We start from the raw sequence: 19,458 nt of genomic DNA on the forward strand, positions 1-19,458 counted from the left end.
AGACCCTAATTATGGTACAATTAATGAATTTTGAGACAATCATAACTGCCAAAACCTTACCTGGTCCAACACAGAAGACCTTCTCAAAATCAGCACAAATACACATTTGCTTGTATAGCTGTGGGGATTGAGCTAGATACGCATTGTTTTTAAAATATGACACAGTAAATACATTTGCTCCTCCCTCACTGGCAGCTGAAATAGAAACATTAATGTTATTACAATCAATTGTAAGCTTATCAATGCAAACTTCAAAAATAGTTTATACTTTTGATTAAAATACTTCACTTAAAGTAACCACAACTGGAAAATCAAGAATTTGCAGAGAAACCTTCGTCTATATATGTCTTACACCTGCCTGTAAACAGTTTATATTTAGGAGAGATATGCTTCTTTGCTAACCCTTCATTTTACTTCTTTGGATATATACATTCCCTTTCTGTGTCAATTTCAAATCTATTAAAGCTAGTTTCGGGTTGTAAAACTTTTTTTTTACACAGGAAAAAAAGATATTAATAATTTTTCTATAATAATTATCAAGAATTTAATGTTCAACTTTTTATTTACAACTAAATGCCTTTATAACACACATTTTTGGTGTTACTTAAGCAACTCTAAAATGATTAAGAGTTGGTTCTCATATACGAATGAGAATTAATGAGATTTTTCCTACCTGCAATATTTAGTATTAATTTTGCAATGCAATTTATACAAAACAAAATTGCAATACCAATTTAAAAAGAAATCTACATAATGAAAGTAGTTTTTGGTGCAAGTTATATAACAACAATCTTGCTTCGTGTGTTATTGCCTCATTTTATGATCATTATCACAATGATTCCTGAAATAAGGGGATGTAGTATTACTGATGTTAGTGATATATGACTGGTGCTATATAGCACAGTCTTGAAATAAATAGTCTCATAGCAATAAACGTTAAGGGATACTTGGGATTCTCAAATTAAAAAAATAATAATATTGAGCAACTTAGGGGAAAGCAAATTACCTTTATATTTGATCTTAGCCAAAAGTCTGAGAAGCAATAGCAAATTATTTTTAAAAATTAAGAGAAATATCTTAAAGCATACCTGAGATAATTTTAGGGGTTTGGATCTCCACAAAACCCTTGTTAAGTAAAGTCTCTCGGAAAAGATGGCAGATGCCAGACTGGAGACGAAAGACTGCCTGACTAGTTGATGTCTATAAGACAATAATAAAATTTAATTAAATCAATTTGACACATAAATGAAATAAATGAATGATACTTCCTGGATGGGTAGGGCTTAGAGGACATAATGCCCTATCTAGAGAATTAGCCGGTGTTGCCATGTGGGCCCAGTATTGCCAGATTCACCTCCAACTTTTTAAGGAAAGCCATTTAGATCTAATGTAAAAACTCCCATTTTTCAATGGTGGCAATGAATTTAAATAATAATAAAAAAATGATGTGGGCCGAAGAAAAATACTCTTTGGGCTAAATTCTAGAGGCTTAACCAATAACTTGTGTGAACAAATAGCATAGACAAATACAGCATGATGTCTAACTGCTGTGGACAAAATTATGAAAGCTCTGAGGTTTATAGGCAGTTTCCATTAATATGGAAAAGGTAAAAGCAGATAAAAAGCAAATAATCAGGGGAAACATGAATGTATGCTAAGGGCAGACCTGCATGATTGCAGAAAAGTTGGAAAGAACTTATAAGGTGACAAAGAATTTAAGCTTTAGGTAGAATGTGTTACGTAAAGGAGGAAGATGTGGTCAAAACATTAAGAAAGAAAGATGACATTGGTTTTACTACAATGATGAAACCACCAAACTCTTTAACTTGCAATCAAGCCAGAAAGGGAACCAGAAGACCAATGAGATTACTATATAAAAACTGTCAGGACCAACTACTTATTTATTATTAATATTGTGCTCACATCAAATTCAAAGGACTGAGGCATTAATTACTAATCTCTACCAGGTTGCTCTAAAATGTGCACATAATTTCTTCCACAGTTTTGTAGTGATAGTAATGGTTATGTTTCCACTTGCTGACTAACTTGTCTAAAACAGGCACCACCTGGAAGCAAGCCCATTTACTGGCTACATGTTCCTTTGTCATTTTAAAACGAAGCAAATATATATCCTGTGAATGATTACCCGATTGTCCTTGTTGCCTACAATTCTTTTTAGGGGAAGGGTCTGTTGGAAAGGTAAACTGTTTCTTGTATTATCATACTTACATATAGGCAAATGCCAATTAGTTCTATAAGCCTGAGACGGTTATGTTACCTCTACCCTCCTTGGTTTGGGCACAATCATGTCACTTAAAATAAATGAGACCAAAAAAAAAAAAAAAAAAAAAGGAGACATACCCTAAGATCAATGACTCTGTTGTCTAATCTTGTATCCTGGTTAACAGTAGCTCTTCCTTCCTTAAAAAAAGATGAAAAAACAGGTTTTACTAATTTTTTTCAGAGCACAAAAAACACTTTTAGAAGCCATGTTTACTTTTAAGTGACAATAGGTGTGTTTATGTGTGTTAATTATATGTGTTTATTATGCCCCCAAATTAGGGATCCAAGAAACAAGAAGCAGGGCTTCTTGGAAAGAAGAGAAATGAGAATGAATAGGTATTAATGCTTTCTTTCCATCTCCCACCCCCAAAAGCCTTGCCTCATTATTGGGACATCAGAAGAATTAATCACTCGCACCTTCACTGATTCCTGGATTTTACCCGCTAGTTAAAGATTGAGGCAACAGATAAAAGCTGATAGAGTAGTAGTTCTCATTGTATGTTTTGGGTATCAGTGAGACACTTTCAGGGAGTCCATGAAGTCAAACCTATATTTCATAATACCTTTTCTTTCTCACTTTTTCCTGACTATACTGAGGAGTCTTCCAAAGGCTTCAGGATGTGTACTATCACAACAGAATGAATGCAGAGGTAGATATGAGAATCTAACTGTTGTCTACTAAGCCAGACATTACAAAGATCTGTAGATATATTTATATTATTGTCACTTTTAATAAATTAATATTAACATTTTCTGTTTTAACGTCTCATACTGAAAATATCGACAGACATACCTACAAAAACAAAAGCTTGTGGGGTCAATTATTTTTAAAGTGTAAAGGGATTTGTAGACCAAAAAGTTTGAGAATTGTTGATGTAAGAGTAAATTTAAATAAAAATGAATCTCAAATCAACAGGTACCCTTGGTAAAAAAGCAGGGCATCAAGTTTTCAATGTTTTGCAGACTAAACACACAGAGGAAGCATAGTATTTCAAAAGCATGATTTTTTACCTCTTCTCCTTCCGCCTCAGGCCGAATGGCATCCTCCAGCTGTAAGGGCAAACGGGGTTCAGCCAAACTGATCACATAAATCTGAAAGAGAGAGATTACCAAAAATATCGCAAAGCACACAAAACCTGTCATCTTTTGCTTAAAAAAAACACAAAAAAAACTACAGTTAACTTAAAGCAATGTTTGCATCCATCTTTAACTGAAACTACTTGCTAAAATCAAACAAGATGGTATATGTTTTTTCACCTATAAAATAATATTTCTTGCCTACCTTCCTGGGTTGTTGAAACAGTCAGGTGAGATAACATATACACAAATACTGCGTAAACTCTAAGGTGCATACCAATGTGATAAATAAGTAAATAACTGGAGTTGAGGGGCTTGGGTTAAGGCCTCGTATTGTCACATAAAAGCTATTGTTAGGCAAATCACTTAACCTCAGAGCTTCAGTATCCTACTCTGTAAAATGAGGTCTGCATTAAGAATCAAATGGAGTAATGAATATAAAAACACTTTGCTCACTCGAAGGTGCCATTAACAAATGAGTTATTGTTAACAGCATTTAGCCATTTCTATCGCTAGAACCAAAGTCAGCCCTACTCTGCTACACCTCTCCTTCCTTTTCTCATTCTTTTCCCAAATATCCCTGCATTGCCTTCTTTCATCAAACATGTCATATATAATTTCCTGCTGTTCTCCTGGCTGGGAGCTGCCATGGAAGGTATTCCTTTATGGTGTTAAAATCCCTCAATAGTCACTCACACTAATTGCACATTTTAGTGCTAAAAAGCAGTTAGGTCATAAAGAATTAGCTACTCTTAAAACACATGTTACCCTATTAATTATTCCCAACTACGCCTAGAAAACCTGCTAAAGCACAAAAGGGACACAGACCTTATTTAGTTAATTCAGGAAAGGAAATTATTTTCTTCCAGTTGGGAGATCACATTTAGAACTCAGCTGAGACACTTCAAGAAAAAGTGTCAGAAGGATACTCCAGTCCTCCTCACAGTGAATAGAATTATTCGTCACCACCCCTTACACCCAAGTTGTAGTGCTTCCCTCTGACGATTTAAAAGAAACTTTATCTCCAATGCAAGGTTGGAGAACTAGACAGTTACCTCTTTTATTTTTATAACTAACAGAAACTCATCATCTCCTTCATTAGGTTATGAGCACTGATTCCTAAAACCTCACGTAGTGCTTGGTACAAAGTATATATGTATACACTCAGTAACTATTGGCTGAATAAATAAATGAATGATAAGAGCCATTGCTTATTATATGATTCTATTTAGTATACAATATTTATGCTTTATGAGATACTTTATAATTATTTTTATTGAGGCAAAATTTGTCTATAAGCTCTTTAGGCTTTAATTTATTGTTAACATTTATTAAGGTTGTACTAAATGCTAGATAATCAGAATGTTTTAGAAGTACATTTATTTACTCTATTCACCAAATGATATGTTGCTTGGAAGACAGGGGCTTGTTTTTCTTGGTCAGCAGACCTTTGAACTGGTTTGCGTTTACTAGGTGACAGATTTCTCGGTGGAGTTGTTTAAAATGAGACTTGTACAAAGAGAACAAAGTAATTTGGCAAGTTAGGTCAGTAAAAAATGCAAGATATTCCAAGTCTTGACAGAGTTCCATGACAATCAACTCCAGTTAAATAAAGTTACTCCAAATAAGTGTACGCACATGAGTCTATCTGTCAGTCTGCCTGACTGCTCTATCTTACATATGCTCACGGGGTGTGTGTGTATGTGTGTGAGCTTATGTAAGATAGAACAATCAGGCAGACTGCTTAAGAGAAATTTAATGATGCATTTGGTAGATGCAAACTAGGCCTGGACCTGATAACTTCAGGTTCATTCAGAACTGCAGGGTTATTTCAACAGTACTAAACATATGTGAATTCGTTTACAGTATTTTAAAAGTCAATGATAATGGGCACTTAGAGTATTTATGTCCGAGAAGAAAATAGATGTGGGGTAAATCTTGTATGAAGAGAAGTTATTGCTAGAATGTAAGACCAATACAGTATTGTCTCTTTTGATTATTTAAACTGTAAAATATCAGAAATAAAATGATTATCAGGAAATATAACGATTAACAATTAGTATAATCAATCAACATGTAAAGTACATCACCATAAGAAAGTTCACAGCAAAACAGGTTCATCATAGTGAATAAAGCTTTTTTCAATGTTTTGTATTTTCCCCTATGTGACTATGGTAGATTGTTTGCAAAAATAGCTGAAATAATTCCTCCTGCTCCTGTACACACGTCCTTTTTCAATGCTGTTGCCTCTCCTGCCATCAACAGGTGGAATCTATTTCTCCACCTCTTAAATTTGAGTTTTGCCATGTGACTTGCTTTGACCAATGGAATATGTAGCAAACCTGAAACAAGCAGAAGCTTGGAAAGTGTTTGCAGGCTAAGGCTCCCCTCTCTCGCTGCTGGGAACCATTCTGGCACCCTGTCAACAAGCCTGGACTAGCCTGCTGGAGGAGGAGAGGCCACAGGAAAAGATGTTCAAGAGTATCTGTGAGCCCAGCTGATGACACGTGGAACAGATGAGCCAATTCAGACGGGCTGACCCTAACTGCCCAATGCACAGAACAGTGAGCAAATAAATATTTGTTGTTTTAAGTCACTAAGTATTGGGATGGTTCGTTATATAACAAAAACTAATTGATTCAGTAATCAATTTATAAATCTCAATATTATATATCAACTCTATTAACAATATACAGATTTAACATGAATAGTTACAAGACCTCAAATCTATTTCTGTACACAATTTTATATTTTGAAAAGTTACCTTTTGAACATGTAACTCTACATCTTGCTGCGTGCAGCTTCCAATTTTCTGATTCACTTTTCTCACAACACCTTCTACATCTACGATGCTCTCTTTGTTGATACTGTCAAAAGAAAAAATTCCCAACTTTAATCATCTCGTCAGAGGTGTCAGAACTCATTTGTTTCAACAGTAGAGCTGAATATATTAAACTCTTCTTTAATAGAGTAACCCACTTGCGATAAAGCCAGTCTATTTAACCTACTTACAAAAGCTATTATGTAGCACACCTTGCGAGATTCCTTGAAGAGATGATTTTTTAGATGGCACAATTTACTTATCGTTTATAAAATACTCTGGACATAAAAGGCAACAGGACCAGCTAAAAAGCAGTTAATTGTGAAAAGTAGGAAAAAGTCTTTCAATTATTTATTACAGAACATTTCCCTCCCTATAGCTGAAATTTACTAAGATCAGCATTTCTTATAACAAGAAACATGGTCTTCTATAAATGCAATTACTAGTATGTAATAGAACTAAATAATAGAAGAAGGTCAATTGAAAAGATTTCAAGGTAATAAGAGGACATTAGGGGGTTGCAGTTAAATCCTCATTGCCCTTAGTTTCTGAGTACACACTGTCGTTGACTGGATTTATGGCAGACAGCCTGCTGGATTGTACAATCCCATTTAAGAATGTCTAATATGAAGCTTAATACACACTAAGAGTAAAATAAATGCATCTTTTGGGCAGTTTAATTCTCAAACTTGAATTTTGAACAAAAGACACTCAAATTCTGAAATATAAAATATATGAAGTAGATTATTAAATTTACCAATTGATTATTTTTTGATCTCTAGAACATAACCAAGAGAGAAAGGGTATAATCCAAAAAAGCGGTTCCCATATAAAATATACTAGTTTTACTTTTGTGTATATTCTTGTACTGACAGAATGTGTCACAATGTATTTGTAGAAAAGGGTTAAGATTTAACTTTCAGGTCTTGGAGAGTGATGTCAGCATCATGGTGGCTCAAGTGGCCAAAGGCAACTCATGTAAAACTATCAATGAAAACTCTCAGGTGGTAACTGGCGCTGCAGTGAGGGAAAAGAAAAGAAAGATGGAAGAAAAACACAAGTATGACAACTGGGACAGAGTGGAGTTCTTGGGCAGTTACAGCGATAGAAACGGAAAACAAGTATTAGGAAAATCTATCCTGCACTCCCTGTTTATATGCTATGTCATAAACCCCAGTTCACTTTTTTTTAGATTTTATTGGGGAAGGGGAACAGGACTTTAATGGGGAACAGTGTGTACTTCCAGGACTTTTTTCTAAGTCAAGTTGTCCTTTCAATCTTAGTTGTGGAGGGTGCCGTTCAGCTTCAAGTTGTTGTCCTTTCAGTCTTAGTTGTGGAGGGCGCAGCTCAGCTCCAGGTCCAGTTGCCGTTGCTAGTAGCAGGGGGCGGAGCCCTCCATCCTTTGCAGGACTCGAGGAATCGAACTGGCAACCTTGTGGTTGAGAGCCCGCGCTCCAACCAACTGAGCCATCCGGGAAGAAGCTCAGCTCAAGGTGCCGCATTCAATCTTAGTTGCGGGGGGCGCTGCCCACCATCCCTTGCAGGACTCAAGGAATCGAACCAGCAACCTTGTGGTTGAGAGCCCACTGGCCCATGTGGGAATCGAACCGGCAGCCTTCAGAGTTAGGAGCACAGAGCTCCAACTGCCTGAGCCACCGGGCCGGCCGCCCAATTAACTTTTGTATTAACCCCTCATGATTTAAGTCCCTACCCAGAATCCTACAAAATGAATGACCAGAATCTAAACAAAACAACAAGATGTAACTCTCATGGTAAAAACTCTATTCGTTCTGATGAGGTACTGGGTCCTTCCTTAGTAGCTGTGCTATTTGAAAAGATTCCAGAAACCCAACAATGCTTATTGTACAAAAGAGAACACCATAATCCATTTCAATGAGCATTTGCTCAGAGTTGGAAAAGGATCAAAATTAAAATAAAAAGTGGTGCAGTAAGAAAGAGAAATTTTCACTTCACTTTGCTACACTACCTAGAATTTTATGTCTGTTACCAAGTACCTTAAAAAAATCAACAGTACATACATCTCTTGCACTCTTATAAGTCTCCTGAACTAGGGCTATCGCCTAAGATCTAGTTAAAATCTTGTGGCTTGAAAAAACTCACAATTTATTATGGTAAAAGAGGTAGTTGGTGAACTAAGATAAGGCTCCTCTGAGACCTAAAGGGATCAAGAGGCTTCAGTTTGTTGTTAAAATGGTTTTCTAATCCTGGCAATCTAATGCCCCTGGATCTTTCTTCACTCAATGTGACTGCTACCTACCAGTTGCCTCGTTCGTTTGCATGAGCAAACTTGATACGAGAGCATATAATTCAGGCCTTGTGAGGATTCTGTTACTTCTCTCACACATTTCCCTAAGGAAGGTTTTCTCTTCCTTACTGATCATCGGCGCATTGCTTCATCGAGTAATCTGACCTGCTCCAACTACAGCTCCGCCCTGCTCATTCCCGCTATGTCGCTGGCCATTTTGGTTCTCCTACCTCCCGCTTTGACTCCCCAGTGGGAGGCCTTCCATTATCAGACAGTCTTCTACAAGCCAACTCAAGTTAAACAAATCTACTCTCAAGAACTGAGTGAGCACTAAGCTAGTATCAATCCAGAAAGACGCTGGAATGTGGTAAAGACATTCTGCCGATGGTTATCTAAAGGTCCAAATAAAGAAAACAAAACTTGCTCTTCTTTCTCCCTCAAAAGTACCAGATAACTCCTTTCATCCAGGACCCCAAACTTGGAACCAAGTCTACCTTTAGTATTTTAATTCAGAAGTATTATGTGCTAAAATAAATCAGCTAGATTAGAAAACCAACACCATTTTTAACATTGTTTCCAGTACTAAACAACTCAAAAGAACTTCTGAAAATCTGACCTATTCTTAAGCTAAGGCCAAAGCAAAACTTCCAGTATCACAAATTGGCCTACTGAATCAATCAGAAAGAAGGTAGGATTAATCAGACAGAGAGAATACATATAATTAAATTTTTTGCCCTTCCAAGCTCAGTATTTCCCCTTATTATATCTAGCAGCTTATATGCTAACAGAATAGCCTATTTATATATTAGTTAAATTATTTCATGATTTTTTTTAAACCTTGGATAATTTAACTGTAATATCTCTATACTACATCCATATCTATATCTATATAGCCCTATTTGTACACATGAATGACTTTAGAAGAAAAAAACATTAAAGCAAAACAAATAGTCAAATTTGTGGAAAAAGGTCAAACTACAACTTACTAGTTAGAATAAAAAGTTAGTGTGTAATTAGAGTCAATACAAGAGGAACAGGAATACTGAATAAGCTACTGCTGTATAAGGATAACATTTCCACTTTGGAGAAAAAGTCTAATTAGTATGATTTTAACTGATACTGTGTGTTAAGATGGCTTAATGCTTTATAGTATACATACTATAGCTGACTGTTACCACAGAGACCCTATTAAGGTTTCAGTTTCACATGTTGAAACTAGTATGCTCTTATCTCTACCATGTTTCCCTGAAAATAAGACCTAGCTGGACCATCAGCTCTAATGTGTCTTTTGGAGCAAAAATTAATATAAGACCCGGTATTATATTACATTAGACCCAGTCTTATATTATTATTTTTTTAATTAAAGTTTATTGGGGTGACAATTGTTAGTCACATAGATTTCAGGTGTACAATTCTGTATTACATCATCTATAAATCACATTGTGTGTTCACCACCCAGAGTCAGTTCTCCTTCCATCACCTATATTATATTAAAATAAGACTGGGTCTGATATTAATGTTTGCTCCAAAAGACGCATTAGAGCTAATGGTCCAGCTAGGTTTTATTTTTGGGGAAACACGGTATATGATGAAAGAGGTTTATGTCTAACAGGCAACTAAAAGCTTTGGCAGGAAAAAAAAAAATCCATGGTGGAAAGCAGAGGAACTCCTGGGAACTATCTTTTTGTAAGAGAAATGGATGAAGTAAATAAAACACATCTTTTCAAGAGCTAAGTCAGCTATTTTTATTTTTACCACCACCTCCCAAAACACACTATCACTGCACTGTGTTTTATATTTATTTCCTTTTCCAATCACCCTTTTGACCCTACATATATAATTAATCACTCTACAAATAAGATGAATTAGTATAGCCTTGATATTAAAAATGCCCTAATAGGCACAACAGACCTCATAGCATCCATTAGAAACTGTCAACTGTCAATTCAATAGTTTACTTCTAACTTAAACTGTCTTTAGAAAATAAAATTTTAAAAAGCACTATTCTTCATATAAAGTATTGTATAAAAATATTTTGAGTTGGCTATACCAACTTTTTTAAAAACAAATAATACAGTGTATGAATAACTCAAACAATTATAAAATATGCAACTTGGGAGAAAAACAAACAGTAGTTATCTAAAGGAATACAATCTCATCTTTCCAACAAGTGCCATACAATTTAGTACTTAGGGCTTCACTAATGACCTCAGGGATGCTTACATTTTCTGTAGTTCTATCAATTTTGATTGTAAGTTTTTCATGTCTATTACTGCATAAAGAAAAGGTCTGGTGGAACTGTTAGAAGTAGGCACAAAGGTTGTATTAGGTAACAGTTGACTGCTGAAAAATATATATTAAAAAATAAAACAAAAAGAGGAAAGTAGCAAAGAACCATATCATTACCTAGCACAGAAACAGATATTCACAATGGGCCCTCTGTCACTATGAAAAGTTAAAAAGGAACAATGTGTAAAATATACTTCAAAGATTACTAAAACTATCAAAGTAGTTTCAGTACTTGAAGGAGGTAAGCTTGATAGTCTAAAATGAGTGATGCCTCATTATTTCATGTTTCAAAAATAAATAAATACATACAGTTCTTACATGTCTGTGGTACACTCCGTATCTGTCCCAAGTCTTCACTCCCCTATGGTACGTAGTAGTATTCACCCACATTTTGCCATGGCTTCAAGATAGACAGAAGCTTCTTCTCTGCCCCTTGAATTTGGGTTTGGCCATATGACTTGCATTCTCAATGAGATGTGAGTGGATGCAATGCCAGCAAAGGCTTGATATGTACTTGCACAACTGAACTTGCCCTTCAGCATTCCTTCTTTTCTCTTGAGAAGATGATGCTGAGGCAGCTGCTGGTCCAAGGAAGCTGAGAAACACAATGAGCAGACCAGGACTCAAACCACAGCTTCAAAAGAAGCCTAGATGAGCCAAACTCTGGCTGACCCACAGATGTGTAAGCAAGAAATCAAGATCTATTGCTGTATGTTGCTGAGTTTTTTAATTGTAAAATATATAATACATAACGTGCACCATTTTAACCACTGTTAAGTGTACAATTCAGTGGCGTTCACAATGTCACTGTGATAGTGGTGTAACCATCACCACTATCTATTTCTAGAACCTTTTCAGCATCCCAAAGAGAAACTCTGGACTCATTATTAAACAATTAACTTCCAATTTCCCCCAACTAAGCACCCCCTACCGCAGCTCCTGGTAACCTCTATTCTATTATCTGTCTCTATGAATTTAACTAAGTACCTCAGGTGAGTGGAATCATAATATTTGTGCTTTTACTTCACTTAGCATAATGTGTTTAAGGTTCATCCATGTTATAGCATATATCAGAATTTCATTCTTTTTTAAGACTGAATAATATTCCACTTATATGTACACATCACATTTTGTTTATCCACTCATCTCTTGATGGACATTGGGCTTGTTTCCACTTTTTGGTTATTGTGAATAATGGTGCTATGAACAATGGTATACAATTATCTGTTTGAGTCCCTGCTTTCAATCCTTTCAGGTATCTATCTAGAAGTGGAATTGCTGGATCATGTGATAATTCTGTTTAACTTTTTGAGGACCCACCAAATCGCTCCTCACGGCAGCTGTACCGTTTTACATTTCCACCAGCAATGCACAAGAATTCCAAATTCTCCACATCCTCACCAACACTCATTATTTTTCTTTTTCCTCCTCCTTCTTTTTTTTTTTTTTTAAAAAAATAATGACATCCTAATGAGAATGAAGTGGTATTTCATTGTGATTTTGCTTTACATTTCCCTAATGATTAGTGATACTGAGCATCTTTTCATATGCTTATTGGCTATCTGTGTATCTTCTTTGGAGAAATGTCTATTCAACTCCTTTGTCCATTTGGAAATTGGGTTTTTGTTGTTACTGTCAGTTGTAGTTGTTCTTTATATATTTTGGATATTAATCCTTTATCAGATATATGATTTGCAAATATTATCTTCCATTCTGTGGATTGTCTTTTCACTCTCGACAGTGTCCTCTGATACACAAACATTTTTAATTTTGATGAAATCCAATTAATCTAGTTTTTCTTTTGTCCCCTATGCCTTTCGTGTTATATTCACAAAATCACCATTAAATCAAATGTCATGAAGCCTTTGACCTATATTTTCTTGTAAGAGTTTTATAGTTTTAGCGCTCACATTTAGGTCATTGGTCTATTTTTAGTTAATTTTATATATGGTGCAGGGTAACATCTTTGGCATATGGCTATCCAGCACCATTTGTTGAAAATACTGTCCTTTCCCCAGTGAATGGTCTTGGCATCCTTGTCAAAAATCTATTGGCCATATATATCAGGGTTTATTTCTGTGCTCTCTATTCTGTTCCACTGGTCTATATGTATATCCTTACACTAGTACCACATTGTTTTGATTACTGTAGCTTTGTAATAAGTTTTGAAATCAGGGTGTATGAGTCCTCTAACTTTATTCTTCTTTTTCAAGATAGTTTTGGCTATCTGGGGTCCTTTGAGGTTCCATATGAATTTTAGGATGGATTTTCCTGACATTTTGACACAGATTGCATTGACTCTGCAGATTACTTTGAGTAGTATTGTCATGCTACTGTGTTTTGAGGTGGTTTGTTACATAGCAGTTTTTTTTTGGCAGCAGCTGACTAATACAGCTTAAACTTAAGAAAATTATGAAATTAAAAAAAAATCCTTGAGTTCAAAGCTATTAACTGATCATAATAATGGTATCTGAAATAAGTAAAAATTTATTTGCACTTCACATAAATACTACAAACCAACAGTGTGTAGTATGCATTGTAAAGAAAATTTAAAAAACCAGACACAAAATTTGACTATAAAATAGTAGGGTTGATTTCTTATCAAACACAGCAGAATTTATCCATTCAAGTGAATACTATCCTCTTTAAAGTCAAAGTGAAAGTGCTCAGGGGAAGGGGCATGGCCTATAAGCACATTTTAAAATCAGCACTGCCTAAAACAATCTTGAAATGACTTATTTGGAATTACCTCTTGGTTTTTGTCACACAATCAGTTTTTTTGGGGGTGAATCTCATTTATACCTATTATTTGTTATCCTTCAGAAACACTGAAGACCATGATAAAACTCGGGGTCGGGGAGAAGAAGAGACACAAAAAAGAAAAAAAGAATGGCATTAGAGATACAAGAAAGTAACATGTTGCAAAAAGGAGAGAACAGTTAGTGTATCAACTATAGGATCAATATAGAAGATATTAACCTTACATACAGGGTTAACACAAATATAGGGTTGAATAGCTGTCTCCAAACATTTTTGATAATATTATAAAAGAATATACTTATTATTGAGAATTTCAATGTTAAATAAACATGTAAATTTAAAAGTTTAAGTCCCTCATCATATACCCAATCCCTCTTCTTATAATTGTTTATTATTTGGTCTATAGTCCATATTTTTTGCAAAAATTATGGAATATTTAATACATTTTGTGTCATCCTTTTACAGTAGTTTTGTTCATTTACTCTGTATATTTTAATGTTGAAGAACCATAGTTTTATTTTTACAGCTCAAGTGAAACTGATCTTGATATATATAAATACTTAAACTATCATTCCCATTATCATTTAGCAATTTCCTTTCATGTTCCAGTCCCTGTGTGAAGTACTTTACATACATACCACCTCATTTAAACTTCACAAAGGCCTATAAGGTAGGTATTACCACCGTTTTACAGTTGAGAAAATTGACACTAAAAAGTCAAACAATTAGTCTAGGTTCACACAGCTAGTAAGATCCCATACAGATTATTGCACTAGAGTTCTATTAGATTCACACATTAGCACCAAATTTTAAATACTCCAGAATGCATTATCAGCTCACTTTGAAATAATGCATTCTCATTCTTAGAAGCTCATTAGCTGCCAGATTCCTTTATAGCTTATGTTAAAGAAACTGGAAATAAGAGGCCCTTCACGAATAGTTTCTAAAATGCCTGAGAATCATGCCATCTTCTCCAGTGGCACTGATACATCTTGATGCCCTCCTGTTGTTGCCAGCATCAATAGAAATTCATCAGAATCTTTTGTATAAAACAACGTGAAGGTATTACTTAAAGTTATGTTTAACTTAGAAGATTTAATCCCATAAACTGTGGAAATTATGACACCAGATTTTAGATATATTTTTAAAGTATATCTGTATCTCTATCAAAGTTTTCTAATCCAATGTTGAACTGGACAGAGCCAAATACAGAAGTTCTGTATCTCCTCCAATAGGCAAGTACTTCATTCCAACAAAGAGGTACAAACCATCTAGGCAACAGCTGTTCAAAGCGTTGCAATCCACAACAGTATAATGACCTAGCCTATGTTCACCAACTTATTCAAGTGATGCTCACACCCACATGCCAACCTCCCTCTGGGCCCCAACTCTACACGATATATACACATATACTTCCACCACAGCACCTGTAATATGCAGTTGTTTATCTTTACCCTCTCCCCAAATTAAGTTCCTTAAATGATATTTGTGTCATTGTATACCCAAGTCCAGCAAAGTGTCTGGACCAGAGCAGGTGCTAAATAAGTTTTCTAAATCAATGAGACTTCTTCTGAGTATTTTGATATATTACAGTTCTAAAAGTTAATGTAGCAAGTTGAAATTTTAACCTACCAACTAGGTGAAAGATCTAAAAAGGAAAGAAAATAAACAAACTTGTAGGCAGCCAGGTGACTCATTAGAGAATGAGAAACATCCTTGTGACTCATCAGCTGCCAATAAATCACTTAACCACAAAGATTAATATGAAGAAAAATAAAACACATATATATACAAATAACTGTCTGAAAAGGCCTTTTTTCAGAATCCAAACATCTCTATGCTGGGCAGAAGGAGTGTTACATAAAACAAATAGCAAAATACAATTTTCAACAATTGCTATTCAGATTAACTTTAGCCCTTAATAGTAGTCACTATAACTTGAGCTTTCAACTTCAAAAAACTTGCATTTATATTCACTGTATATACCTTAAAAGTAGTCAATACAAAACAGTTGCCAGGGCTGCCTTCAAAAACATTAGTCTTTACAAGACTCAGCCATAACTAACACAAACTACTCTGTTCATTACTTTAAAAAGGCATTCAATAAAAAATAATTTTAAAAAGAAGAAAAAAAGGATGACTTCTTGCCTGAACTCAAACACCAGCTACCATAGATTAAAAAATTACTGTCAATGTAAGATGAGGATCCAGAAACACAGGCATGGTTATGTAGCCCATCTTCCTGCTCCTAGACAAATTTCATTTAAAGACCTCAAATGAAATTTTGGATACACAATTAAGAACCTGTTCTAGGGATCTCTAGGGAATGAAATGTGCCAGCCTTCCTATATAACTCATTTGGCTGCCTCATTTTTATATGCATTCAACCATGAGAGAATTGATCTTTCCCACAAATTGATTAAAATAATATGCTGAAGAGTTCTGTGACACTTAAATCCAATTGGTAAGTCAACTTTTCAGATTAGTACATTGATGAATTGGGTATTTCTAGGAAAGACAATTTGGGGAAAACAACTGACCCTGTATTAGGCTCCAGTGTTGCTCTTATGGAAAATACTCAAAAGCCAGAAACCGCTAGTGGTCCATTCTAGTCAGTACTGCAAAGATAAGAACCTCAGATTTAATATCTAAAGTAAATGCTAAGATAGTTATCTACTTAAGATATTAAAAGTGACCTCATATTTTGCCTTTTAAATGATTAGAAAGCCCCAGCTGGAACTATCTGATTTGATATTTTTAATAGTGGAGTCCTTGCTTTATTCCACCTGGCATATGGCCAGAGGGAATAGAGTTCAATGTAGGGCCTCAAAGAATTAACATATAAATGCCATTATTTCTCCCACTTTGCTGTGTAGGAGTTCACATGTTTTAAATGTCCAGTCTCTTTGGATACTACTATTCAAAATGGAAACACCTTGAGACTAAATAAAGTCCTTAGGTACTCCCCTAGTGTTAAAGATTATTATAAGCATTTCATATATAAAAATTGATCTAAGACAGAATGAAAATTAAATGAGGATAAAAATGGCCCTTTTCCTATGAATGTATTTCTACGACTTTGCTATTTTTCCAAACCAAAGATTTTAGCAGAATGGTTTGCTGGCTCACTAAGCTGCTAGCTTCTCAAAGTCAGGGGATCACGTCTTAAATTACGTAAATGTCTAACCACTATGTTGTACACCTGAAATTAATATAAAATAATATTGAACGTCAACTGTAGTTGAAAAATTAAAAAAGGGGGTAAAGGGTGAAGGGGAATAAGAAGCTCAAATCTCCAGGTATAAAACAAATAAGTCATGGAGATGTAACGTACAGCATAGGGAATATAGTCAATAATATTGTGACGGCATGGTACGGTGTCAGATGGTTGCTGGACTTATGGTGATCACTTCTTTAGGTATATAAATGTTGAATAACTATGGTGTACCCCTGAAACAATAATATTGTATGTTAGCTGTATTTTTAGTAAAAATTTAAAAAAAATTTTTAAATTCCTCCATTGACACTCTTTTAAACATAAATTTATAACTCAACACAAAATTTTTTTTATCACTTTATAATCAGTTATACTTTTTAAACCAAAATTATTATTTTTCACCAGTTTTTGTTCTCTGTAACTTGGGGGCAGCATCTAAGTCATTATCACCCTCAAGAAACAAAATAGCTATCTACTCCTTGAGGATATATACCAGAATGAACTGCACACTGTAGAAAAGATATTTTTGAGGCAGAAGCAATGGGGCTTCCCTTTCCCAGGCATCAACATATTCCAATGACATGAAGGTTGTATTCTAAGCGAGCTATATTGTGGAAAGCTTTGAACTAGTTTCATCCTACTGTCCCAGAGAGGCAGGATGACAAAGAGACTATAGGAGTATGAACCCTAGAGTCAAAGAGACTAGTCAAAACACTGTTTTATTTATTTAATTTTTTACTTCTAAATAACATATTATTAAAAATAACAACTGTTGTTAAAAATAATACGTTTCTTGCAGAAAATTTGGAAAATACAAATGAGCCAATCAATTTTGTATTTTCAATTCATTCTAAGTATATTCATTGTCCTCCAATCAGTAAGAATTACAATGCTCATAATCACTACTGAGTCAATTTCTATCACTTACCTATATTTTGAAAAGTTTTATCCCTTTTTCAAAAACAAAGATGGGACCATATAGCAAAAACTATTCTAAAATCTCTTTTAAACAATATTTTGAGCAACTTTTCATGTCATTCCACAAAATCCTGTCTCATCATTTTTCTGGCTGATGAAAATTAAGTTTTATAAATTTATTAAAATTTACTGCGTAATCTCTTATTGTTAGGTATTCTAATGCTTTTCGATTTTTTTATTATAAATAACTACCCTTAGAATACTAGGAATGAATTGCTGAGTGAGGACATGCATCATTTTATAGCTTTTGTGAAGTTTCTTATTGTCCGTAGAGATTGTACCAATTTATACTATCACCAAAAGAATATGAGTGGTTGTTGACACACCCTAGGAATTAGCGTTAAAAAATCTTTTCCAATATCAAATTTTGTATGATACATACTTCCTAATGATCCTACTTTACACTTTTATTATAATAAGGCTGAACTTACTTCTATTAGCTCTTTGTCATTTCTTTTTTCAAAACGCTGTTTTAAATCTCCATTTCCTCATCTGTAAAAATGCATACACACACACACACACACACAAACGACAAAGTAGTACCTATACCTCACAGTGGTGAGGATTAAGGGAGAAAGTGCAAGTATGGCACTTCGCAGCTCCATACTTAGTGTACAGTAATAGTTAGCTATCATTGCTGCTATTGTTATATTATAAGCAAACCTGCTATTTTGTTATTTCCCCTGTATTTCAGATAGGGAAGCTGCTGGTGACTGCTGCACTGAACCTTTACCGGGGTACAGTGCACCCCAATAATTATAAAAATTCATGCTAGACACTAGAAAGCTTGGCAAGATAAAGCAAGGGCAGTAATACTGAATTTTAATTGGATTAAATTTCTTAATTATTAAAAATAATATTTCACATGCAGTAAAAGTCTGGGTGTCTATTGGAGGGCTTTTCCCCCATGGACTTTCATCTAAAAAATATATGGTATGTGTTACAGAGGTCACTGAAGAGTATCCCATCATTATTCATGTAATCTACTCAGTATACCCAAGATAATGATGAAATGGTTAGCAGCATAACCTTTGTATGAATAGTTTCTACCTTTTATTTCATATTGTTTTACCATGTTTCCCCGAAAATAAGACCTAGCTGGATAATCAGCTCTAATGCGTCTTTTGGAGCAAAAATTAATATAAGACTCAGTATTATATTATATTATACCATACCCAGTCTTATTTTACTATAAGACTGGGTCTTATATTAATTTTTGCTCCAAAAGATGGATTAGAGCTGATGGTCCGGCTAGGTCTTATTTTTGGGGAAACACGCTAAGTACCACAGATTTAAGCCCCTCAAAATGCTTTATTATACTAGATTATTACAATAAAGGCCTAAAATATATAAGAAATCCTATATATTGATATATGCTGATTGTTACTTGTTAATAGTAGGGATAAACTTGAGTTGGTGAAAGCTAGGTGAGGACTAAAATTATAATTTTAGGTAGTTATCAGCTCATATTTTTCAAAACAATTACTATTTTATTCCTATTACTCTCACTTCAAAAAATACAGCAATAACGGTGGAAAAATATACTATTTAAGCAGAGCTTTCTGCATATTTACATATTCTAATGGCAACAAAAACTTAAAATTTTAACATGAATAGACACTTGAATATTAAAGGTTTTCAGCAAAACTGGCAACAAATTTGCTAGCTTTCTGGTTGTCAAAAATAATTTGTTGAATCTTACTATACTCAATGAGAAAAGTGCTCCACACATCTACATAACCACCCACATTCAAAATAATAATTTTT

At 34.6% G+C, this 19,458-nt stretch overlaps 1 protein-coding gene across 2 annotated transcripts in view; it reads right to left on the reverse strand.

Annotated features, from left to right (window-relative positions):
• DARS1 (aspartyl-tRNA synthetase 1) overlaps positions 1 to 19,458 on the reverse strand; it is a 51,723-nt gene that overhangs the window by 12,290 nt on the left and 19,975 nt on the right. For both annotated transcript variants that reach the window (XM_019731153.2, XM_074335686.2), the window contains exons 5-9: positions 6,125 to 6,227; positions 3,295 to 3,375; positions 2,362 to 2,421; positions 1,089 to 1,200; positions 61 to 195 (exon numbers count right to left, since the gene is read on the reverse strand). In XM_019731153.2, coding sequence (XP_019586712.1) covers positions 61 to 195; positions 1,089 to 1,200; positions 2,362 to 2,421; positions 3,295 to 3,375; positions 6,125 to 6,227 — 491 coding nt within the window. The remainder of the gene's footprint in view (positions 1 to 60; positions 196 to 1,088; positions 1,201 to 2,361; positions 2,422 to 3,294; positions 3,376 to 6,124; positions 6,228 to 19,458) is intronic.

This window comes from Rhinolophus sinicus, chromosome 17, assembly GCF_057876585.1.
Source record: "Rhinolophus sinicus isolate RSI-liver-muscle chromosome 17, RSI-T2T, whole genome shotgun sequence".
Classification (NCBI taxonomy): domain Eukaryota; kingdom Metazoa; phylum Chordata; class Mammalia; order Chiroptera; family Rhinolophidae; genus Rhinolophus; species Rhinolophus sinicus.